The following is a 25,360-nucleotide window of genomic DNA, read 5'->3' as shown; positions in this document are numbered from 1 at the left end:
CCACCCCCCCTGCTGACGTCAATCCCTGCGTCATTCCCGCCCCCACAAGGGCTGGCTGCAAACAGCCACGGAACATGCAGCCGGGGAGGACTTGCATTGCTGTAGCGCCTGTCACTCACCCTCCCCAGCGGAGCCCCTTTAACTCCCCTCCCCGCCCAAAAAAGACACCTTTTCCAGCCAATGGCATCCACCTGAAAGTCACTCACTTCTGACATATACCATTGGAGGGGGGATATGCCGGGGGGGGGATATTCCAGTGGAGGGGGATATTCCAGTGGGAGGGGGGTATTCCAGTGGGGGGGAGGGGGTATTCGAGTGGGGGGGGGAGGGGGATATTTCCAGGGGGGGTATTCCAGTGGGGGAATATTCCAGTTGGGGGGGGGGTATTCCAGTCGGAGGGGGATATTCCAGTGGGGGGGGATATTTCAGTGGGGGGGGGAATATTCCAGTGGGTGGGGGGATATTCCAGTGGGTGGGGGGATATTCCAGTGGGTGGGGGGATATTCCAGTGGGTGGGGGGATATTCCAATGGGGGGGGGAAGATATGCCAGTGGGGCGGCATATTCAAGTGGGGGGATATTCCCATGGGAGGGGAATATTCCAGTGGGGGGGGAGAAAGATATTCCAGTTGGGGGGGATATTCCAGTGGGGGGAGGATATTCCAGTGGGGGGGAGGATATTCCAGTGGGGGGGGGGAGGATATTCCAGTGGGGGGGGGGATTCCAGTGGGGGGGTGATATTCCAGTGCGGGGGGGGGATATTCCAGAGGGGAGGGGGATATTCCAGTGGATGGGGGGGGATATTCCAGTGGATGGGGGGGGGATATTCCAGTGGGTGGGGTATTCCAGTGGGGGGTGGATATTCCAGTGGGGGGGGGTTATTATGCCAGTGGGGGTATACTCCAGTGGGGGGGAATATTCCAGTGGGGGTGATATTCCAGTGGGGGGGGGGATGTTCCAGTGGGCGGATATTCCAGTGGAGGGGGATATTCCAGTGAAGGGATATTCCAGTGGGGGGGGGGGACTCCAGTTAGGGGGGGTGGTATTCCAGTTGGGTGGGGATTTTCCAGTGGGAGGGGGGATATTGCAGTGGGGGGGGGGGGATATTCCAGTGAGGGGGATATTCCAGAGGGGAGGGGGGATATTCCAGTGGGATGGGATATTCCAGTGAGGGGGGATATTCCTGTGGGGCGGAGGATATTCCAGTGGGGGGGGAGGGATATTCCAGTGGGGGGGGGCATTCTAGTGGGGGACGTATATTCCAGTGTGGAACATATTCCAGTGGGGGAGGATATTCCAGTGGTGGGGGGGGCTATTCCAGTGCGGGGGGGATATTCCAGTGGCGGGGGAATATTCCAGTGGGGGGGGGATATTCCAGTGGGGGGGGGGTTATTATGCCAGTGGGGGTATATTCCAGTGGGGGTATATTCCAGTGGGGGGGAATATTCCAGTGGAGGGGGATATTCCAGTGGGGGGGGGATATTCCAGTGGGGGGTGGGGATATTCCAGTGGGGGGTGGGGATATTCCAGTGGGGGGTGGGGATATTCCAGTGAGGGGGATATTCCAGTGGGGGGATATTCCAGTGGAGGGGGATATTCCAGTGAGGGGGATATTCCAGTGAGGGGGATATTCCAGTGGGGGGGGTATTCCAGTTGGGGGGGATTTTCCAGTTGGGGGGGATATTTCAGTGAGGGGGATATTCCAGAGGGGAGGGGGGATATTCCAGTGGGGTGGGAAGGAAAGGGATATTCCAGTGGTGGGGGAGGGACATTCCAGTGGGGAGGGGGATATTCCAGTGGTGGAGGTATATTCCACTGGGGAACATATTCCTGTTGGGGGGGGGGGATATTCCAGTCGATGGGGGATATTCTAGTGGGGAACATATTCCAGTGGGGGGGGAATATTCCAGTGGGGGTGGGGGGATATTCCAGTGGGGAGGGTGATATTCTTGGGCGGGGGGATATTCCAGTGGAGGGGCATATTCCAGTGGGGGGGGGGATATTCCAGTGGGGGGGGGGATATTCCAGTGGATGGAGGGAGAATACTTCAGTGGGGGGGGGGGGGGAGATATTCCAGTGGGGCAAGGATATTCCAGTGTGTGTGGGGGAATGTCCCGGTGGGGGGGGGGGGGGGGGGGGAGAAAAGGAATATCCCGGGGGGGGGGGGGAATATACCGTGAGGGGTGGGGGTAGGCAAAAACCGGTCAGTGCTGGCGTCGCATTTTCTGTTGGCCAAGATCAATTCCAACCAGTACCAGTCCCTTCCCAAGTTTTCATCTCCGCCGTTTCCCCCACCTCCCGCTTTTCAGGCAACATGGCTGCTCCCACCGCCTGCTCCGCGAGAATGACCAGAAAACCATCTTGCCGGAGAGACTGGCACCGATATATTCACAACGCCTTTCCACCACTTTGCAAAGGGTCTTCGCCATGGGCTGAATGGCCAGCTTGTCACGTATCACACAGGAGCAAGGTCGAAGTGACAGAAAAAGAAGGAATAAAGATTGGATGGTGGACTTCCTGTTTTTTAAAGACTGCTTCTTTGCTTCGATCTTTATTGAACTGGCCTGTCCGGAGTGTCTCATGGCAGAGGTCACTTGACATGGCAAGTCCAATAGGACATACACAGTTGCATTTCAAAACCCAAACACATCCTTTTCATGAGCTAAACATCCCTCATTTTCCTAACGAACGCAAGACACACTTGTACGTACATTCATGAGTAACTATGTGTTACCCAAGTTATCCATTGTACCCAAAGTGTGCACAGGCATCAACAATTGTTTGTTCTTCCAGTCAGACCATGCACAGGTCTTTAATTAGTATGGTTGTTGGTCTGGAGAGTGTTTTCTCTGTGGCAGTTGTTGCCATTGTTGGGGAATGTAAACGTCTATCTCTTCTTTTACCTTTGCGTGGAACACACCACAGTATTTGCATTCTGCCCTTTGTCTGCAATTGCACTGCCCGTTTGGCCTGGAATGTCTCTCAGTATAATGTCCGTCCTTGGCTGCTGTGCAAGCTCAGCACTTCTACACTCGCCTTTTGCTTCCGTGAGCGTGGGGTTTCCCCTCTTGCAGTACACACTCTCTCACGGAGGGGTTGCGTATTAGCTGTCAGAATTCACATTATTCTGCAAGTTGTGTTACTGCAGTGACATAGCAATCAATGGTTTCCTGTTCACCTTGAGCTCTAGTGCTGAATACGTAGCACTCATATGTATCATTCACCCAGGGCTCTATGGTTTTCAAAATTTCAGGTGTCTGTTTTCTTTGATCGTCAGTGGGGGTTAGTTCCTGCCAACATAGTTAGAATTGTGGCTTCTCTCATCAGTTCCAGTTTGTTCATTCTGTTACGAGCTCGTAGATTTGCTATTGCAAGTGGAAAAAAACTACCCATTCTGCCACTGGAAGGGCCCTTGCTGTTTATCCCATTATTTCCCCTTTCTTTCGTATTCACATTATTTTTGATCCATGGATTGTGATGGACATGCATCTTTAATGCAAGCAGAAGAGTCCGGAGGTTACAGGAGAGATCGCTTTGCTAATCTGTGGTGGTTTCAAAAGAAACTGCTAACTTTGGTCACTGGAGAGAGAGAGAGAGAGAGAGAGAGAGAGAGAGATGAAGTAGGACTCAGTTTGATTGATTGGCTGGTGGTCAATGAATTGGCATAAAAGGCTGTACTCTCCTTGATAACAGGCGGTGATTGGGTCCCATCCCAGTGGAATTCTTTTCAGAGTGCCAAGGAGTCTCAGTTCGGATTCTGGGAGTACAGAGGCAAGAATGCTACATCTCTCTTGCTCCTGAAAAGCCGCTGTCAATGCTGTGTTTCTGAACTTGGCAGAAAACCCATTACAGGCTACAAAAAAAAAAGACCAGAACCTACTCTTTCTCGCTCCAGAAAGGCTGGGACTGCTATACCTCTGACCGCAATGAAGGAATCTACAGAGAAGACCATTACGGGCTGCAAACAAGAGACTTTAACCCGCAAGCGTGCTGTGAAGGTGTGCTGAAAACTATCATCTGAAGCAAAGATTCTTTTTCCTTTCACTGATGATTTTTAACCCTTTCAACCACTCAGTGTTTGTCTGTCTGGTGTGTGTGCGGCTGGTGAGAGCAGGTTAAAATGGGGATTAGAATCAGCTAATAGTTAACCAGTTGTATTTGCTGCATATTTCATTGTAGTTAGTTCCTGGTCTAAATCAGTGTTTTTCAAACTTTTTTTCCGGGGACCCATTTTTATCAACCGGCCAACCTTCGCGACCCACGCCACCCACCATCGCGACCTATGCTGGCCGACCTTTGCGACCCACGCCGGCTGACCTTCGCGACCCACGCCACCCACCATCGCGACCTATGCTGGCCGACCTTTGCGACCCACGCCGGCCGACCTTCGCGACCCACGCCGGCCACCATCGCGACCTATGCTGGCCGACCTTTGCGGCCCACGCCAGCTAACCTGCACGATCCACCATTTTCTCTTACCTTGTTTGTTGCTGACAAAATTGAAGCTAATGGTTTTGGGTCCCTTTGGCCCCAACGGTCCCTTTGGTCCCCCCCGAACTTGGGGAAAAAAAAAGGCTGCGACCATATTTAAAAAAATGCGGCCGCACTGCGCATGCGTGCCCGATCATCGGTGCGCATGCAGATCGCAATCGAGTGATGATCAGGCACGCATGCGCAGTGCGGCCAAATTTTTAAAATCTGTTCCTGGCCATTTTGAAGGCCGCTCGCAGCCGGCATTATTAAAAGCCGGCTGCTGCGTGTGACCCTCCCGACACCCACGGTCGCGCCCCTGAGTTTGACAATGTCTGGTCTAAATAAACAGTAATTGTGTTTAAACTTACAAACCTGGTGAGTGTAATTACTGGGCGGCCAAGGGCCAAAAGCTTCGGGTATTTTTATCAGAATTATTGGTTAATTCACTTGTGTCGCAACTTTGGGGGGGATTGGAATTGCTCGTGCACAAGCCTAGGGTATCGTAACAGCACAGATCACCCTTTTATCCCTACTGGAGCTGGGATTTGGAAAGTTTAGCGCCATGTTCACTCACCCAGAATAGTTTTGTGCCAGCTTCGGTTTGCGTTCGTTTTCCTTTGACCTTTTCCAGCAGCTTTTTCGCAGATTTGTTCACGTGCGTGCTTCGCAAGCGTTCTCTCGTTGAGCGAATTGTAATTTTCTACAAGCACGGAGACCCTGAATTTCTTGTGACAGGATGGGAGTCACTTGAGGGAGAGTTAAATCTTCAGCATATTCCTCCATCCTGAATATTGCCCTTTTCAGCTTTCAGCGGGTATACTGGAGCCCGGCGGGCACGGCCTTGAAGGAGATGACGACCTTACGGGAAGGGGAGACCAAGGAGGTGACGAGTTCCTGTTCCGAGGTCTTGGGAAAGAACGGGAAGCTGAAAGCAGTTGATTTGGACGCGCTTGGGAATTTTTAAAATCTTTTTGCGAGGACGAGAGTCACCCTGTCAATTTGGAACTATCCAAGGAGCACAGATCAAATAAAGAACTGAAGTTGCACCCAGGTTGCAATTGGGAGACCCCCCAGAATTGCACACTAAGCAGAATTTTGACTTGGAATGGAAGACAAATGCAGAAAGGGTCTTGAGAGAGGGGGGCAGGGAGAGGGGCAGAGAGAGCTGCAGAGAGGAAGGAAATAGACAGAGAGAGAAAAAGAACACATTTTTCCTTGCATTTCTGCAGGGATCAGCATGGTAGCACAAGTGGATAGCACTGTGGCTTCACAGCGCCAGGGTCCCAGGTTCGAATCCCTGCTGGGTCCCTGCTTCCACCACCTCCTCCGGCAGCGAGTTCCAGGCACCCACTACCCTCTGCGTAAAAAACTTGCCTCGTACATCTACTCTAAACCTTGCCCCTCGCACCTTAAACCTATGACCCCCAGTAATTGACCCCTCCACCCTGGGAAAAAGTCTCTGACTATCCGCTCTGTCTATGCCCCTCATAATTTTGTAGACCTCTATCAGGTCGCCCCTCAATCTCCGTCGTTCCAGTGAGAACAAACTGAGTTTATTCAAACTCTCCTCGTAGCTCCATACCAGACAACATCCTGGTACATCTCTTCTGCACCCTCTCTCAAGCCTCCACATCCTTCTGGTAGTGTGGCGACCAGAATTGAACACTATACTCCAAGTGTGGCCTAACTAAGGTTCTTTTCAGCTGCAACATGACTTGCCAATTCTTATACTCAATGCCCCGGCCAATGAAGACAAGCATGCCGTATGTCTTCTTGACTACCTTCTCCACCTGTGTTGCCCCTTTCAGTGACCTGTGGACCTGCGGTAGCCATCTCAGATGGTCACCTGCAAAGGACCATGGGAATTATGGCCAACCCAGGACTCCGACACACTCAGAGCTTGTGTTTGCAACCCAGATAGCTAGACGCGATCGAAACCCCCGCTCGTTTGCATTCTAATGGCCCATTTCCCCAGAACAAAAGGACTGTAGGGGTAAAAAGAGTCACAGCCACGTGCTCAGTCTCTCTTGACCCCGGCCTATGCCTAAATCCTAGCGTAGCATTACAACCAGAAGATTCAAGACCAACGATCGCTACCAGACGGATGAGCCCCGCAGAAACGAAGCCACTTCTTCTACCCAGCCACGCAAGATCCAAACAAAGGTCTTGTTCATCTGCAGAGAGCCGGTTGCCCTGAAGTTAAGTACAGGTTATTGTAGTTGTTAGGTGTAGTTTAACTTGTAGTGCTTTATGTTGCATGTGTAAGTGAATCTTGTGTGTAAATAAACTATCTTTGAACTTGAACTGACTAACTGGTTGTTTGGTCTTTGATCGATATCCGGTAAAGCCTTGTGGCGGTATCATTTGATACCTGGGGACTCTGAAAAGCAGTATCATTAATAACTGCCATATCTAGTTAATTTGACAACATTATTGGTGTCGATTGGTGGGAGAGTATTCCACTCCTAAAAAGAGCAACATTATTGTTAACTCTGGTGCCGATTGGCAACACTGTACACCTAGATCTCTCTGACTGTTAATACTCTTGAGGGTTCTACCATTCACTGTCCAATTCCCCAACGGTCATTGTCCTTTATGTAGGAGACCTAAAACAGCCAGCTGGTGCACAGCAACATCCCAGGCTTCGTCCCAGATCTCAGGCCTCGCCCCAGGCCTTGTCCCAGAGGCCTTGTCCCAGAAACCAGGCCCCAGGCCCAAGGCCCCGTCTCAGATCTCAGGCCCCAGATTTCATCCCAGACCCCCAGGCTCTGTCGCAGATACCAGGCCCCAGGCCACGCTCAGGCCCCATCCTAGTTCCCATTCCAACACTCCAGGCTGTGGTCCAGTCAGCCGACTTGCTCCAAATCACCATTGACAGTCCAGGGACAGAACATTTTGTTCTTTTAAATGGCAGGATTGGCCAACTGAAAACGTTCTTCGATCAAATTCAACACAATTGCCCTCGCCCACCACTCTGCAGATTACCGCAAGCAGAGTTATACTCCTCACTTCGAGGGGCCGGGATAGATGGCAGGCAGAGTAAATACTGACCTTGGCAAGCCTGAAAACGTAAAACCGAAAAAAAAAAAAAACATATTAAAACGCGCTGATGAACAACCGTTCAAGGTCAAGAATCGGCTGATTTCGAAGTGAAAAAAATGCAACCACGAGAGTCAGAGGGTGTGGAAACCCAGTGTGCGAATGTGATAACAGCGAGTGTTATCAGAGGCTTCACAGAGGCCGCCGCGGTCTGGCGACAGGACTTCCCTCAGACGTTAGTCACAAAGTGTTTTGTGGAGATAGAAATGGGGGGGGGGGGGGCGGCGGATCTTCAACATGCATCCATATCCACTCTCTCTACGCTCTCATGGATAGATCGGTCTATGACGACACTTGGCAAAGTACTGCAGGAGTTGGCTGAGGCCTACGCAGAAATGGCTGACCATCGGGCCTGTTAGAAGGACTATCAACCTGTTTGGCCTGGTTAAGATGGCACCTTGCTTGGGCAGCAAGTCCAGAGGTGGGACCTGCACCCCAGAGCTGGTGGCACAGAGGTCAGGGCGCTCCTCACTGCTCCACAAGCAGGAATTCCTGCGGGACACATTTTCCTGGCAGAAGGAATTGTGCTTGGCTGCAGTCACTCATGTGTTCAAATATTTCGACATGTTCACTGTTAGTATGCTTATCAGTGTCTTAAACCAATCTCTGACTTCAGCCCTCCCTAGCTCTGTAACCCCCCACAGCCCCTACAAGCCTCCCTATCTCTGTAACCTCCTCCAGGCTCTATTATCCTCCCTATCTCTGTAACCTCCTCCAGATTCTACACCCTTCCCCATTTCTGTAACCTCCTCCAGCTCTCTATAACCCTCCCTATCTCTCTAAACTCCACCAGCACCTACAACCCTCCCTATCTCTGTAAACCCCCACAGCCCCTACAACCCTCCCTATCTCTGTTACCTCCTCCAGCCTCTACAACCCTCCCCATCTCTGTAAACTCCTCCAGACTTTACACCCCTCCCTATCTCTGCAACCTCCTCCAGCCTCTACAACCCTCCCGATCTCTGTAACCTCCTCCAGCCCTACAACCCTCCCCATCTCTGTAGCCTCCTCCAGCTCCCTATAACCCTCCCTATCTCTGTAACCCCCCCCCACAGCCCCTACAACCCTCCCTATCTCTGAAACCTCCTCCAGCCTCTACAACCCTCCCGATCTCTGTAACCTCCTCCAGCCCTACAACCCTCCCCATCTCTGTAGCCTCCTCCAGCTCCCTATAACCCTCCCTATCTCTGTAACCCCCCCACAGCCCCTACAACCCTCCCTATCTCTGTAACCTCCCCCAGCCCCTACAACCCTCCCCATCTCTGTTACCTCCTCCAGCCTTTATAACCCTCCCCATCTCTGCAACCTCCTCCAGCCTGTACAACCCTCCCCATCTCTGTAACCTCCTCCAGCTCCCTACACCCCTCCCTATCTCTGTAACCTCCTCCAGCTCCCTACAACCCTCCCTGTCTCTGCAACCCCCCACAGCCCCGACAACCCTTCCTATCTCTGCAACCTCCTCCGGCTCCCTACACCCCTCCCTATCTCTGTAACCTCCTCCAGCCCCGACACCCCTCCCTATCTCTGTAACCTCCTCCAGCCTCTGCGACCCTCCAAGATCTCTTCGCCGCTCCAATCCCAACCTCTTTTTGCTCCCCGAATGATGGCCATGCTTTCAGCTACGTGGGCCTCAAGCTCCGGAATTTCCTCTCTCAACCTCTTCCTCATTTAAGACACTTCCAAAAGACCAGATTCTTTGACCAGGCATTTAAAAAAAACAAAAAAATTGGCCACTGAAATCTCCCAAATGGTGTAACATTTGACGGACGAGCATCACTGTTAAATCAGCTCGGAATGTTTTAACACAGTAAAAAGACACAGTTTAAACACAACTTGTTAAACACACCAAGGTACAGACAAGCTAATACCCACAGTGGCTGCAGAGACCTTGTTGCTGTCATCAACTGCAACTCATGCAGCAGTGGTAGGGTGAAAACACACTCGGATATTACCCTCAGACAGAAATAGACTGTTCTGTCCATTCTCCAATGGCAGGACAGTACAATATGGAGTTGGCGGCAGGAGAGCACTGTTTCTTCACAGCGCCAAGGACCCAGGTTCGATTCCCGGCTTGGGTCACTGACTGTGCTGAGTTTGCTCGTTCTCCCCCGTGTCTGCGTGGGTTTCCTCCGGGTGCTCCGGTTTCCTCCCACAAGTCCCCGAAAGACGTGCTGTTGGGTGAATTGGACATTCTGAATTCTCCCTCTGTGTACCCGAACAGGCGTCGGAATGTGGCGACGAGGGGATTTTCGCAGTAACTTCATTGCGGTGTTTATGTAAGCCGACTTGTGACCGTAATAAAAATGATTATTGACGGGAGCGAATACCCTTCAACAAGAAGAATAAAATGAGACAGAACGTAATGTCAATTCACAAGTCATTATCGGAATCGAACATTTCACTCACTTGTGTTTCTAATGTGTTGTGTGCAGTAATGGTCGCAATTCCCCAACGCCTCCTCCTAAAACCGTCCCCTTCATTAAGGGCCTCGATTGGAAGGTTTATTTGAAAAACCTTTTACGGTGAGCACATGGGGGAGTTTTCCCATACTGTTGCGGTTGCCCGCCACCCCGCCCCCCCTGCTTAGGAGACGGTTCCAACTCCCAACTCACTCGTTGAGATCCCTGGGAGAATGGATAACGAACCTCAGAATAACCATTTTAATTGGTGACTCATGGTCAAGACACGTAAACACAGAATGGTCCAGAACCGAGCATAATTAAGCCCACAGGACCTCGGGGAGTGGAGGGGGTGCAACATTTTAATGAGACTTCGCAAAAACAAGCTGGTTTCCAAACATACGTATCTCACATTCTCCGCCGACATCAACTCCATTTGAAGCCAGTATCAGTACCTCCCTCCCACTCAGCGCGCAAGGAGACAATCGTGGGAGGGCCATCAATCCAAAATGGTGGCCAATTTGGCCAACCCCCACGTCGGCTGGACCTGGCCATGCCTAGGATTTGTCCCTGAACTTAATTCAACACAAACAGCGATGATCCTATCCTGTTTGGGAGGGGGGAGTGGCGGAAAAAAACAAAACAGGAAATTAAATGCCAAAAGCAATACTGGATTCAAAGGGCAACAATAAAGAAATACGCACGCACGCATGGGATTTCCCAGTCAGACACAGATAGCAAGAGGAAAGAGTCACTTTACAAAATGTAAATACATCCTGGTAGTCTCCCCCAGCACCGTCCTGGTCAGGACTGATGTCGTCAAGAAAGACCCACTCTAGGCTCTCCACGCTCCTCGGGGAAACCTGTGTGGCAGATTCATTCGGGCCTTGACAGAATCGTTCCCGCATCCCCCCCCAAAAAAGAGACTTGTCCGAACAATAAACATTTCTTTCCTGCAGAGAGAGAGAGAAGAAACAGAGTCAGATTATAGGCCCCAAGCCTATGGGAACTGATACTTCGAATCAGATTGTAGGCCCCAAGCCTGTGGGAACTGATACTTCGAATCAGATTGTAGGCCCCAAGCCTGTGGGAACTGATACTTCGAATCAGATTGTAGGCCCCAAGCCTGTGGGAACTGATACTTCGAATCAGATTGTAGGCCCCAAGCCTGTGGGAACTGATACTTCGAATCAGATTGTAGGCCCCAAGCCTGTGGGAACTGATACTTCGAATCAGATTGTAGGCCCCAAGCCTGTGGGAACTGATACTTCGAATCAGATTGTAGGCCCCAAGCCTGTGGGAACTGATACTTCAAATCAGATTGTAGGCCCCAAGTCTGTGGGAACTGATACTTCGAATGAGATTACAGGCCCCAAGCCGATACTTTGAATCTGCCAATACCTGGATGGAGTTTACAAACAAGGTGTAAAAGTCAATTCCCTGCCACTCCACCCCATCAGATAAGTCAAAAGGCCTGCGGTTCGACATTGGGAAACTCCCAGGATTGACGTTATGGCAACGCACATTACATTATGGCCTCTGCATTTGTGGACCCCTGCAACTAGCCAAGGGGACGTGGGAGCCAACAGGTGTAGTGTCCCTTTAACTGCCTTCAAACAGCAGCGGGAGGCTCGTGGGAGCAGAGAGCATCGCCACTGGAGCTGGGCAGACACAAAGTCCAGCCTTTGGTGGCATGGAGTCAAATCCTGTCCTTTTTAAACACGTGTACAAATTCTTCGGGAAGATCACATTCTGCAAACCCATCCCTCCATCATTCCGGTGATGGGGTCCAAATTTCCTTCAGAATAAAAAGGAATTTTCACTTGGCTGAAACTCCGGAACTTGGCTGCATTTTTCCCCAGAAGGCTGGCCAGGGGCAAGATTGCCAACATGATTGGGAACAGGTGCAGGAGCAGGCGGAGACGTAAGCAGTGAGGCATTTGTACATTTATCCCTCAGTGTTCACCCGATGGAGAGAAAATAAATAATTCAATTAATTTATTTCCTCGCAAAGAGGAAATTAAAAATCCAAAATGCTTCAGTTAACCCGAACAGGCGGCTGGGTTTAAACTCACTTCAATCCCAGGTCGAGATACCCCCGACCCTTCTGTTGCTCTTAATATTCGTCCAGAGTGTCCAGGTGGGGGAGGACAAGCCCACGCTCCTGACAAAACCGGATCTTCAGCTTCTCAGTCTTGGTCCTGACCTCCTGCTCTGCACGCAGTTCTTCCAGAATTTTCTCAACGGTCACCTGCTGTAAGGTGGACATGTTCTCCTTATCCAGATCCTGTCAAAGGATAGTTCAGTTTAGTGTTGCTTTTCTTTCAGGGGCCGGGCCGCAAGCTCTTCCCCATTCCCGGTGTCCTCGACTCCGGGTATATCCAAGACGGAGAGACGCCTCAGGGATTTACCGGAACGCGTGCAGATCGGGATCCCGTAAGCCTCCCTCTGCCCGGAATTCACAACAGATTGGGCCCACTCTCCACGAGCAAGAATGAATGCTCTTCCAGATATTTGAACCGCCCCTTCACAGTCGCCAGAGGTCCCCCGCCCCGCCCCGCGCCAACCCGCCTTGGAAATGCGTCGCCCATTCCCTCACTGTCGCCGGGGTCAAACCCCTGGAAACCCCTCCCCGACAGCACCGTGGACTGCGGGTGGGGGCGGTCGGACGGGCCTTTGACCCGGTCTCAGTGATCCGCGCACAATTCCCAATCCGCACGTTTGGAAAAAGGGAGGACCCGCTCTCCCGGCCCAGCCGGCCCTCCCGTCTGAACGCAAGGCCGCGCGCACTTACAATCTCTCCGAGCAGAACCACGTTCTCCCCTCTCACCACGAATATCCCGCGAGGGATGTCTCCGTACTTCTGGCCCACGTGAATCCGTTCCAGTGTCTGGTGAACCACCAGATTGGCTGCAGAGTTCAAATCAATAAGATACAAGTTACAGTTTCAACCTGGCAATGCACAGCACCACACTTGCACAGTAATTGTCCCACTCTCAATGGCACGGAGGTACTCTCTAGCAGCATCCGGACTGTTATAGAACATGGATGCTTTACGATGAGGCGGTCTCCCATTTTGTCTTTAAGCGCGAGCTGATCCTCCTGATTTTTCAGAAACACAAGCTCCTTCAGTGAGCTTCCCCCTCTTCGAAGAAGCAGTCAAGCCTTCGGGTGCAGAGTCTGTGCCCACCCACGGGATGCGGGCATCGTTGGGCATTTGTTGCCCATCCCTGATTGCCTTTGAACGGAGTGGTTTGCTTGGCCATTTCAGAGTCAACCACAGCGCCGTGTGGGGTCTGGAGTCATGTGTAGGCCAGGCCGGGTATGGTGGGCGGATTTCCTTCCCTAAAAGGAGATGAGTGAACCAGATGGGGTTTTCAGGACAATAGATGACAGTCGCCATGGTCATCATTACTGGGATTAGTGACAATTCCAGATTGATGAATTTAATTGAATTTCCACGAACGGCCACGGTGGGGTTTGAACCCGTGACCTCAGAGCATTAGCCGGGGGTGTCACTGGATTACTAGCCCAGTGACATTACCTTGTGGTAATTACCACCGTTTATTGCAGTAAATGCAGATTTGAAGTGAGGTCGATAGGGTGAGGGCAGGCAGATCAAGCACAGTGAGCACAGATCAGTTACCGGACTCTCATGATCCAACACAGAACAATTAAACCATTGAACACAACAGCGTGCAAGAGCCTTATTTATTGTGCTGGGTGGTTAACCTTATCACTCACCAAACTGGTCGATACTCCTCAAATATCCAATTAATGTCCGCCCATCGCGCAGGAGAACAAGGTGTTTCTCTGTAATATTGAACAGGGTGGATTAATTATTTGCCCCCGTTTCCCTTGGATGCCGTCTCGCTCGAGCAGAGCTGATTGGCCTCCTTCAGAGCCAATGACAGCCGACAGTTCATCTGAGCAACTCCTGACTTTTCTGTCGAGTATAAATCGAACGCCGCGGTCACAGGACTCCAGTGCCACACACAACCGGAGCCCGTCCAACGTTAGACTGGTTTTCGGTGCCAACCCTACCCAAACCTTCAACCGCCCATCTCTGAAATTCTCATTCAAAACCCAACACAAAAACCACCAATCCTGCAGAGGTTGAGAAACCCGAGGTAAAAACCGAATCCATTCGGATTAACATTCATGGGCGTGAAACTCTGTCCGTAGACAATGGCCTTGCTAGGACAATTCCAGAGGGTCGGCAAGAGTTAACTACATCACTGCGTGGGTCTGGACTCACATGTAGGCCAGACCGGGGAAGGCCGGCAGATTTCCTCCCCCCCTTTTTTTTTTAAACAAATAATTTTTATTAATATATATTGATATATATAAAATATCAATAACAAAATGAAAAAGGAACCCAACAGCGTTAAGTACAAAACACAGTCTAGAAAAGCAACCCTCCATACCCCCCTCCCCCCTGTACATAAATAATAAATTAACATTGACACCCCGACTTAACACAAGTATATACACCCCCTTAGACCCTCCAGTGTAAATAACAAAAACAAAAATAAAAATAAAAATAAAAATAAAGTAAACCCCCCCCCCCCCCCCCCCCCCCCGAGCTGCTGCTGCCATTGACCAATATCTACCGTTCTGCCAGAAAGTCTAAGAACGGTTGCCACTGCCTCAAGAACCCTTGTACCGACCCTCTCAAGGCGAATTTCACCCTCTCCAATTTAATGAACCCTGCCATATCGTTGATCCAGGATTCCACGCTTGGGGGCCTCGCATCCTTCCACTGAAGAAGAATCCTCCGCCGGGCTACCAGGGACGCAAAGGCCAGAATTCCGGCCCCTTTCGCCTCCTGCACTCCCGGCTCCTCTGCCACCCCAAATATTGCGAGCCCCCAGCCCGGTTTGATCCTGGATCCTACCACCCTCGACACCGTCCTCGCTACACCCTTCCTAAATTCCTCCTGTGCTGGGCATGCCCAGAACATATGGGTGAGCACCTAACACACCTGTCCTCACCCCCAAACAACCGGCTCATCCTTGTCCCGGTCATGTGTGCCCTGTGCAGCACCTTAAACTGTATGAGGCTGAGCCTCGCGCACGATGAGGAAGAGTTCACCCTCCCTAGGGCATCAGCCCCAGATTTCCTCCCCTGAAGGACAGTAGTGAACCAGATGGGTTTTTAACGACAATGGACAATGGTTCATCATTCGACTTTTAATTCCAGATGTTTCTTGAATTCAAATTCCACCATCTGCCCTGGTGGGATTCGAGCCCGGGGCCCCAGACTCTGGGTCTCTGGTAACACCTTGCCCACCAGCTTCCCTATAGCTCCTCATGTGGCTACGAGAGGAACTGAGCACAAATTAAGGATGTTAAGCTTCAATTATAGAGGCCAGTCGCATCTCAAATAATTTTAGGAAGGATGTGGAAGCTTTGGAAAAGGTGCAAAGGAGATTTACCAGGATGTTGCCTGGAATGGAGAGTAGGTCTTACGAGGAAAGGTTGAGGGTGCTGGATCTTTTCTCATTAGAACGGAGAAGGACTTGATAGAGGTTTATAAGATGATCAGGGGAATAGATAGAGTAGACAGTCAGAGACTTTTTCCCCGGGTGGAACAAACCATTACAAGGGGACATAAATTTAAGGTGAAAGGTGGAAGATATAGGGGGATATCAGAGGTAGGTTCTTTACCCAGAGAGTAGTGGGGGCATGGAATGCACTGCCTGTGGAAGTAGTTGAGTCGGAAACATTAGGGACCTTCAAGCAGTTATTGGATAGGTACATGGATTACGGTAGAATGATGGGGTGTAGATTAATTTGTTCTTAATCCAGGACAAAAGTTCAGCACAACATGGTGGGCCGAAGGGCCTGTTCTGTGCTGTATTTCCTATGTTCTATGTGCAGTTTTTGTTTCCTTCTTCAAGGAAGGGTGCATGTGCATTGGGAGGTAATTCAGAGGAGGTTTACGAGATTGGTAGCGAGAATGAGCGGCTTGTCTTCCGAGGAAAGGTTGGGCAGATTGGGCTGGTTTCCAGTGGAGTTTGGAAGAGTGGGGGGGTGACTGGATTGAGGAATAAAAGATCCTGAATGGGATTGACAACATAGACATGGAGAGGGCACAGTTTTAAAATTCAGATCATCACCATGGAAAGGTTTATAAGAGATAGGATGTATAATCATCTGGAAAGGAATAATTTGATTAGAGATAGTCAACACGGTTTCGTGAAGGGTAGGTCGTGCCTCACAAACCTTATTAAGTTCTTTGAGAAGGTGACCAAACAGGTGCACGAGGGCAAAGCAGTTGATGTGGAGTATATGGATTTCAGTAAAGTGTTTGATAAGGTTCCCCACGGTAGGCTACTGCAGAAAATACGGAGACATGGGATTCAGGGTGATTTAGCAGTTTGGATCAGAAATTGGCTAGCTGGAAGAAGACAAAGGGTGGTGGTTGATGGGAAATGTTCAGACTGGAGTCCAGTTACGAGTGGTGTACCACAAGGATCTGTTTTGGGGCCACTGCGGTTTGTCATTTTTATAAATGACCTGGAGGAGGGCGTAGAAGGATGGGTGAGTAAATTTGCAGATGACACTAAAGTCGGTGGAGTTGTGGACAGTGCGGAAGGATGTTACAAGTTACAGAGGGACATAGATAAGCTGCAGCGCTGGGCTGAGAGGTGGCAAATGGAGCTTAATGCAGAAAAGTGTGAGGTGATTCATTTTGGAAGGAATAACAGGAAGACAGAGTACTGGGCTAATGGTAAGATTCTTGGCAGTGTGGATGAGCAGAGAGATCTCGGTGTCCATGTACATAGATCCCTGAAAGTTGCCACCCAGGTTGAGAGGGTTGTTAAGAAGGCGTACGGTGTGTTAGCTTTTATTGGTAGAGGGATTGAGTTTCGGAGCCATGAGGTCATGTTGCAGCTGTATAAAACACTGGTGCGGCCGCATTTGGAGTATTGCGTGCAATTCTGGTCGCCGCATTGTAGGAAGGATGTGGAAGCATTGGAAAGGGTGCAGAGGAGATTTACCAGAATGTTGCCTGGTATGGAGGGAAGATCTTATGAGGAAAGGCTGAGGGACTTGAGGCTGTTTTCGTTAGAGAGAAGAAGGTTAAGAGGTGACTTAATTGAGGCATACAAGATGATCAGAGGATTAGATAGGGTGGACATTTTCCTTGGATGGTGATGTCTAGCACGAGGGAACATAGCTTTAAATTGAGGGGAGATAGATATAGGACAGATGTCAGAGGTAGGTTCTTTACTCAGAGAGAAGTAAGGGCGTGGAATGCCCTGCCTGCAACAGTAGTGGACTCGCCAACACTAAGGGCATTCATATGGTCATTGGATACACATATGGACGATAAGGGAATAGCGTAGATGGGCTTTAGAGCGGTTTCACAGGTCGGCGCAACATCGAGGGCTGAAGGGCCTGTACTGCGCTGTAATGTTCTATCAATGTTGGGTCAGCTTGGCACTGATCAGCATTCGTAATCATCCTCCACTACTGTGTGGCAGCACAGGACAACCCGGTTCGTGGTCCAGCAGCACCCTCTGGTGCCCACTCCTGAGATTACACAAAGCGGGGGGGGGGGGAGGCCAATCAGCCCCTCTAGCTCCTGCTGTTCAATTAGATCCTGCATCTGAACTCCATCTGCTCAACTCGTTTCCCTCACCCTTAAGTACCCCAAAATCCATTAATCTCAGATTTGAAATGTTCAACTGACCGCCCCCCCCCCCCCCCCCCCCTGAGAACATACAGTGCAGGAGGCCATTCGGCCCATCGAGTCTGCACCAACCCACTTAAGCCCTCCCTTCCACCCTATCCCCGTGACCCAATAACCCCACCGAACCATTTTTGGTCACTAAGGTCAATTTAGCGCGGCCAATCCACCTAACCCGCACGTCTTTGGACTGTGGGAGGAAACCGGAGCCTTCGGACGAAACCCTCGCAGACACGGGGAGAACGTGCAGACTCCGCACAGACAGTGACCCAAGCCGGGAATCGAACCTGGGACCCTGGAGCTGTGAAGTAACTGTGCTAGCCACTGTGCTGCCTTTGGAACAATTTGAAAGGATGGCCAGACTGTGTGTGTGGGGGTTGTGTGTGGGGGGTGGGGAGAGCTATCACTGTTAAATTGTCCCACCCTCCCCTGTTCTGCACAAACCCTCAATTCCACCCCCAATTGCAATCACAACTTAAATGCTAATCATCCTTTCCTCATGACTTAACCCTTTGAACCCCCAGGAACCAGCACTGTCCCTCTTTCCAAACCAATCTCTGGGGGAGGGGATTGAATGCCCACAATTTACTAGTCCATGGGGCAAGATTTGGAGGCAGAATTCTGTACAGCTGGAACTTGCACTCATTTTATTCCACCCCCACTTGTTTTAGAAAACGAAGACCACCACTGCAGGGAGTTATCTTTTGCTGTACCTGTCCACAGTAGCTTTTCAGTGGAAAATGATTGCCAAGTTCAATTGCTGCTCTCACCCAGACAGTTGGAACTGGTTTTGATGTCTTGGAGGGGGGGGGGGGGGGGGGGTGGGGGGGGGGGGGGAAGAGATTTAAAAAGAGTATAATCTCTCATCTCCAAAAGCAAATCAGTCATAAATTGGATCTAAACACGTCAATTGAGTGGTGGGTGGGCGGGCGGGGCGGGGGGAGGGATTGAGGATAACCGGACATGTTTGCAATTTCCCCCTTGCTCAAGTTACGTGAGCCGTTTGATTCAGCAAAAAGTTTTTGCAAACTTTTAGAGAGTCTGAACTTGGGTCAGATGCACCTCCCTCCCACAGGCAGAGAGACAGCAGCAAGTGGCAAATCAAACCTGTCTCAGAATCCAGTTCTTGAGCTGAATTGGGGAAGCCTGCCTCCCGCAGTGGGGAAAGTGGGAGTCCCTGGGTCAGGGGAGAGGGGTTAAGCCCCTGGACAATGCCCAGAGGGAAGGTGACACACTCACTGTCGATATCCTCGATCAGACTGGCCGTCCCAGGCATGTAGTTCATTGCAGTAGCGTCTCCCAACGGAATGGTCAGGAGGAACAGGAGTGTTGTCACCCCCTGGTGGAGATTTGGACTCTTTCAGAGCTCCTCTTAAAGGGACAGTGCCCCTCTCAGCTCGCAGAACCTTGCAGCACAGAATGAGCCCCCGGATGCCAGCTCTGTGACCCATCTCTCGGATGCATCCCTTGCTCTCCCCCCCCCCCCCCCCTCCCTCCCAATCTTCAAATGTCGGAAAGACCAAGGGACTGATCATCGACTCCAGGAAGCGCAGCATGACACACACTCCCGTCTGCATCAATGGCTCCGAAGTGGAGGTGGTCGATAGCTTTAAGTTCCTGGGGGTCACCATCACCAACAGTCTGTCCTCGTCCACTCACGTTGATGCAACAGTCAAGAAACCCCAACAACGTCTCCACTTCCAATGGAAGCTAAAGAAATTTGGCATGTCTGCATCAACTGTCACAAACGTCTACAAATGTGCGATAGAGAGCATCCTATCCGGCTGCGTCACAGCTTGGTATGGCAACTGCTCGGCCCAAGATCGCAAGAAACTGCTGAGTGTGGTGAACTCAGCCCAACGCATCACACAAGCTGGTTACCTCCACATTGATTCTGTCTACACCTCTCGCTGCCTCAGGAAGGCAGACAGCAGTATTAGAGACCCCTCCCACCCAGGCACTGCCTTCTCCCAGACCCTTCCATCAGGCAAAAGGTACAGAAGTCTGAAGACCCGCACATCCAGACATAGGAACAGCTTCTTCCCCACAGCTACAAGACTCCTCAACAACTCCCCCTCGGACTGATCTGTTCCCTGTAAGAACACTATTCACGACGCCCTATGCTGCTCTTGCTCATGTATTTGCTTTGTTTGGCCTTGTTCCGCACTGTAACCAGTCACTGTTTGTCGATGGACCATTAGTCATTTCTTCTCTGTCGATTATTCTTTTTGTCTACTATGTACGTACTGTGTACGTTCCCCCGGCCGCAGAAAGATACTTTTCACTGTACTTCGGTACATGCGACAATAAATCAAATCAAATTCCCTGCTGTATGCCACGTTTTAATCACCCACCCCCACCCTTTTCAGCCACTCACCACAGCAAGAGGATTCTCTTAATCTCCCCTCGTCATGTGTCACCTTCAGCCCTCCGCCCCCCCCCCCCCCCCCCACTTCACCCTCGCATCCCCTCCCATCACCAAAACCGTCCAATTTAATCTCCGGAGTGCCAAAGCTCTGTTCACCTTGCACCCACCAGGACGAGCACAAGAATGTCAAAGTTCAAACTCTCACAACAAGTTATACTGCCAGGAGAAAGGGGCGCCGATTGATTGGCAAGTTGACCCCGATTGGCACTGCTGTGGAGGAAGTAACAGGGAACTGTTCAAGGGCTGCCCAAGCCCCGGGTAATTCAAAACAGACATGAGGCTTGAACACATTCCTTTTGTTTGCAGGCAATGGGTTCCTGTGCATAAGTGTGTGTCACTTCGAGCAGGTATAAATGAGCCACGTTACGAGGCTCGATTGATTATTTGAGTGCATCTATTAGTGCGGCTATCAGCGCACTCAGGATTGTTCGGTAGGTGTTGCCCAATCACAAAATTACATCTAATAGTAGACTTTTTTGGGAGTGTTTTGCAAGCGTGGGTTGGTTGAGCACGGTTCACTGTGCCTGGTACAAACAAGCAAAGAAACATACAAAATTCTGCTGCCTGTATCCAGACTGAGTCCCATTTGCCCGTCAGCACTCCCCCCCCCCCCCCCCCCCCCCCACCGCTTGCTGATGTGCATTCGCTTCGATCGCAATTTACATCCAAGTCTTCAAATTCATTCCATGACTCCCTATCTCTGTAATCTTGGCCTGCCCCAATGGCCCCTCCAAAACCTCGTCGCTCCTCCAATTCTTGGATCTTCCCGACTTCCAACCATTGGCGGTCCAAACTCCGGAATTCCTTCCCTGAACCTCTCCAATGGAACGTCCTTTATTATCCACCGGTTTGACCGATTCACAAATCGGCGAGGAAATAATAGTTTGAGGCTGCTGAAGGCAACGATGGGCTGATCATTTAGGGGAAAATGGAATTCAATCTGAAGAATTGTGAAGTTAACCTTCTGGGGCCACAGTAGTAGCTGACACAATGAATGGTAGGAGTGGAACACGTCCAGTAAATAGATAAAACACTTACAAATGCAGACCAAATACTTACCTTTATTCGCCATGGGGTACAATTCGTTATGGGAGGTTCTGCCTGAATTTGAGTTCCAGAAATTTGACCCAGCGACAGTGAAGGAACGGCCGATATATTTCCAAGTCGGGATGGTGAGTGACTTGGAGCGGAACCTCCAGGTGGAGGGGGTTCCCAGGTATCTGCTGCCCTTGTCCTTCGAGATGGTTAGTGGGCAGCACGGTAGCATTGTGGATAGCACAATTGCTTCACAGCTCCAGGGTCCCAGGTTCGATTCCGGCTTGGGTCACTGTCTGTGCGGAGTCTGCACATCCTCCCCGTGTGTGCGTGGGTTTCCTCCGGGTGCTCCGGTTTCCTCCCACAGTCCAAAGATGTGCAGGTTAGGTGGACTGGCCATGATAAATTGCCCTTAGTGTCCAAAATTGCCCTTAGTGTTGGGTGGAGTTACTGGGTTGTGGGGATAGGGTGGAGGTGTTGACCTTGGGTAGGGTGCTCTTTCCAAGAGCCGATGCAGACTCGATGGGCCGAATGGCCTCCTTCTGCGCTGTAAATTCTATGATAAAGTCGTGCGTTTGGAAGGTGCAGCCTCAGGAACCTTGGAGAGTTGCTGCAATGCATCTTGTAGATGGTACACACGGCTGCCACTGTGCGTCGGTGGGGGAGGGAGTGAATGTTTGTGGATGGGGTGCTGATCACGCGGGGCTGCTTTGTCCTGGGTGGTGTCGGGTTTCTTGAGTGTTGTTGGGAGCTGCACTCATCCAGGCAAGTGGAGAGTATTCCATCACACTCCTGACTTGTGCCTTGTAGATGGTGGACAGGCTTTGGGGAGTCAGGAGGTGAGTTACTCTCCGCAGGATTCCCAGCCTCTGACCTGCTCTGGTAGCCACGTATTTATATGGCTGGGTCCAGTTCAGTTTCTGATCAATGGTAACCCCCAGGATGTTGACTGTGGGGGTTTCAGCGATGGTAATGCCATTGAATGTCACAGGAGATGGTTAGATCCTCTCTTGTTGGAGATGGTTATTGCCTGGCACTTGTGTGGTGCGAATGCCACTTGCCTGCCCAAGCCTGGATATTGTCCAGGTCTTGCTGCAATGGGACAGGGACTGCTTCAGTATCTGAGGAGTCACGAATGGTGCTGAACATTGTGCAGTCATCAGCGAACATCCCCACTTATAACTTTATAAGAAAATAAGCATATGAGGAAACAGAGTAGGCCATTCAAGCATGCTCCTCCATTCAATAAGCTCCTGACTGATCAGATTGTAAACTTAACTCCGCATTTCTATAAAATGAGCCACGTTACGAGGCTCGATTGATTATTTGAGTGCATCTATTAGTGCGGCTATCAGCGCACTCAGGATTGTTCGGTAGGTGTTGCCCAATCACAAAATTCACGTCTAATAGTAGACTTTTTTGGAGGGTCCAGCGTACCCCTCAACTCCCCCGTCAATCAGGAATCGAACCCTGCCTTCATTCTATTCACTGCTCCAACCTCCATTGCCCTCTGGGGGATAGTAATCCAAGGTGAAGGACTCCCCAACGGAATAAATTCCTCCTCATCTCCTTCTTGAACGGGAGAGTTTATTTTCAAACTTCCCCAAGGGGGGGAGGGGGGGGGGGGTGGGTGAGGGAACACCCTCTCCGAATTTTATCCCATTCTGACCCCTGAGAATTGGAGATGTTTCAATAAGATCCCCTCTCATTCTTCTAAACCCCAAATTGGGTTCAGGCCCGGACCTGCTCAATCCCCTTCATCCCAGGAATCTGCCAGATGAGCATCTTCTGGACCTTCCTCCAAGGCCAGGATATCCCTCCTCAAGTAAGCTTTTCTTCTTGCCCAAGTGGAGAACCTCCAGTTTTCCCACATTATACAGGACATGCCAAATTTGTGTCCACTCCCAGGTCTATATCCCTCTGCAGACTCCTTGTATCCTTCTCACTATTTACTTCCCGACCAATCTTCGGTATCGTCAGCAAAGCCGGCTACAACACACCTGGTTCATTCATCCAAATCATGAACACTGATCCCTGCGGCATTCCAGGAGTTACAGTTTTCGGACCTGAAAAAGACCCTTCTATCCCGACTGTTTCCTGTTCGTTAGCAGCCAGTCCTCTACCTGCACTAATATGGCACCACCAACAACATGAGCTGTTACCTTATGCAGTGATCAGATACACTACATCGACTGGTTTCCCCTTCATCCAGCCTCTTTGTTTCGACTCCGCAACAGTGCTCATAAACCTGTCAAACGTGGTCGACTTCCCACAAATTCTGCCTGATTGTCTTGACGATTTTCTCTACCTCCTGCCAGTGCTTCTTCAGGAATGGGGTCTGGCGTTTTCCCAATGACAGATGTTAGGCTAACATCTGGAGTTGTAAGCTTTTTCTTTCAATTTCATACCACCCTTAACTTCCTTAGCGGGCCACGCATGGCGCATCCTTCTGGTAGGTTTTTTCCTCCTCAGCGGTCTGAATCTCTGTTGACAGTTATGTAACGTCTCCTTAAATATCTGTCACGGCATCTCCACCGTCTTACCTTTTTAACCTATTTACTCAATTCACCTCAGCCAACTCTGTTCTTTGTTCCCTCTTAATTGCCTCTTAAGTCTGGGCTACTAGTTATGGACCCACATTTCTCACTCTCAAACTGAATGTGAAATTCCATCATGTTATGATCACTCTTGCCTAGAGGATCCTTTTCCATGAGGCCCTTAAATAATCATGTCTCATTACACATTATCAAAATAGTTTGGTGCCCTGGTAGGTTCCAGGGCATATTGTTCAAAAGAACACTGTCCCGAATGCACTCAATGATCTCACCCTCCAGACTGCCTTTACCAATTTGATTTGCCCAATCTATATGAAGGTTAACATCACCCACAATTATTGCAGCTTCTTGCCGGATACTCTGTCCTCCCATGTAGCTGATGTTAGCAAGCCTATAAGCTACTCCCCCATTGGCTTCTTTCCTTTTGCTCCTTCTTATCTCCTCATGGGAGCCTCCTTAAGGGCCTCATGGTGAAGGATCCTCTAGGCAAGAGTGATCATAACATGATGGAATTTCATATTCAATTTGAGAGTGAGAAATGTGGGTCCATAACCCAGGCTTAAATAATAGCTATCGTATCGTCCTCATTATTGTACCATCAGTTGATCCATCCTGCCATTACTGCTACGAGCATTCAGATAAAGAGCTTTTTGTCCCGTCTTTTTACCTTTGTTGCTGGGACCCGCCAATGTTTGTATGTTCTATCACACTCTGGTAATCATTGCTCCCCACTATTTCCCGGTCCTTTCTCTCGAACTTTCCAAATCTCCCTTTTACGTTGGGGGGAAGGCCATCGTTGAGGCAGCTGTGGATGATCGGGCCTGGGTCACCACCCTGAGGCGCTCCTGCAGTCCAGTGGCGAGATGGCTGACAAAGAACAAAGAGCAATACAGCACAGCACAGGAACAGACCCTTCGGCCCTCTAAGTCTGTGCCGGTCACGATCCCACCTCCAACGGCCACAATCATCTTGCTTCTTGCCAAGTGCGACTACGCCCAGGAGAAATTGAATTGAAGTGTGTAAAATGAGAATGGGTCGCCAACGTGAAGAGGAAGGATAGGTTTTCCCCATCAATATAACCAGGGGGCACAGATTGAAAGAGATTTCTAGAAGGATTTCGAGGGAAGTTGAGGAGAACGTCTTGCCCCAGGGGGTAGTTGGGGTCTGGTACTCAGTGCCTCGGAGGTTGGGAGAGTCAGAAGCCACTGTATTGTTTTGAGTCTGAGCCATAACCTGTTGGGACTATGGATAAGGAGCCGGACTCTGGGATGAGGCGGCCGGGAACTTTCCAGAAATCGCGGATGCAATGGGCTGCCTGGCTTCACAGAAACACGCAGAAGGCACATCGAGTTTGCATGACACACACCTGACCTGCCTGCCTCATCCCATTTGCCAGCACCTTGAATATTCTGACGTGCTAAGTGCTCCTCCAGGTATTCAGTAAAGGATGTGAGGCAACCCGGCTCTACCACCCTCCCAGGCCGTGCGTTCCAGACCCTCACCACCTTCTGGGTAAAAACGATACGACTCAAATCCCCCAAATCTCCCGCCCCTTCACCTTGAACTTGTGACCCCTCGTGACTGACCCTTCAACTCAGAGGAACAGCTGCCCCCTGTCCATGACCCTCAGAATCGTGTCCACCTCGATCAGGTCCCCCCTCAGCCTTCTCTGCT

At 50.6% G+C, this 25,360-nt stretch overlaps 1 protein-coding gene across 2 annotated transcripts; it reads right to left on the bottom strand.

Annotated features, from left to right (window-relative positions):
- Positions 1-10,314: 10,314 nt before the first annotated feature.
- On the bottom strand, positions 10,315-18,999 carry lsm1 (LSM1, U6 small nuclear RNA associated). Of its 2 annotated transcripts, none has more exons than XM_072485485.1 (5): positions 18,908-18,999; positions 13,715-13,783; positions 12,765-12,880; positions 12,046-12,257; positions 10,315-10,923 (listed from the first exon to the last, which is right to left on the bottom strand). In XM_072485485.1, the coding sequence occupies exons 1-4, from the start codon at positions 18,951-18,953 to the stop codon at positions 12,087-12,089; spliced, it is 402 nt and encodes a 133-aa protein (XP_072341586.1). In that variant the 5' UTR covers positions 18,954-18,999; the 3' UTR covers positions 10,315-10,923; positions 12,046-12,086. The 2 variants fall into 2 exon arrangements, with proteins under 2 accessions (XP_072341586.1, XP_072341587.1); XM_072485486.1 differs by having other exon boundaries at positions 12,801-12,880.
- Positions 19,000-25,360: the final 6,361 nt, after the last annotated feature.

The sequence above is a fragment of the Scyliorhinus torazame genome, chromosome 20, assembly GCF_047496885.1.
Source record: "Scyliorhinus torazame isolate Kashiwa2021f chromosome 20, sScyTor2.1, whole genome shotgun sequence".
NCBI lineage: Eukaryota > Metazoa > Chordata > Chondrichthyes > Carcharhiniformes > Scyliorhinidae > Scyliorhinus > Scyliorhinus torazame.
This window is presented reverse-complemented; position numbering and strand designations above follow the sequence as displayed.

Bases quoted from the DNA above. Each gene is read 5' to 3' on its own strand.
- lsm1 (XM_072485485.1), bottom strand. From the start codon at position 18,953: ATGAACTACATGCCTGGGACGGCCAGTCTGATCGAGGATATCGACA. The intron at 13,784-18,907 runs GTGAGTGTGTCA...TCAATATTACAG, and splicing joins TCTGATCGAGGATATCGACA to AGAAACACCTTGTTCTCCTG. The intron at 12,881-13,714 runs GTGAGTGATAAG...TGAACTCTGCAG, and splicing joins GAGGAGTATCGACCAGTTTG to CCAATCTGGTGGTTCACCAG.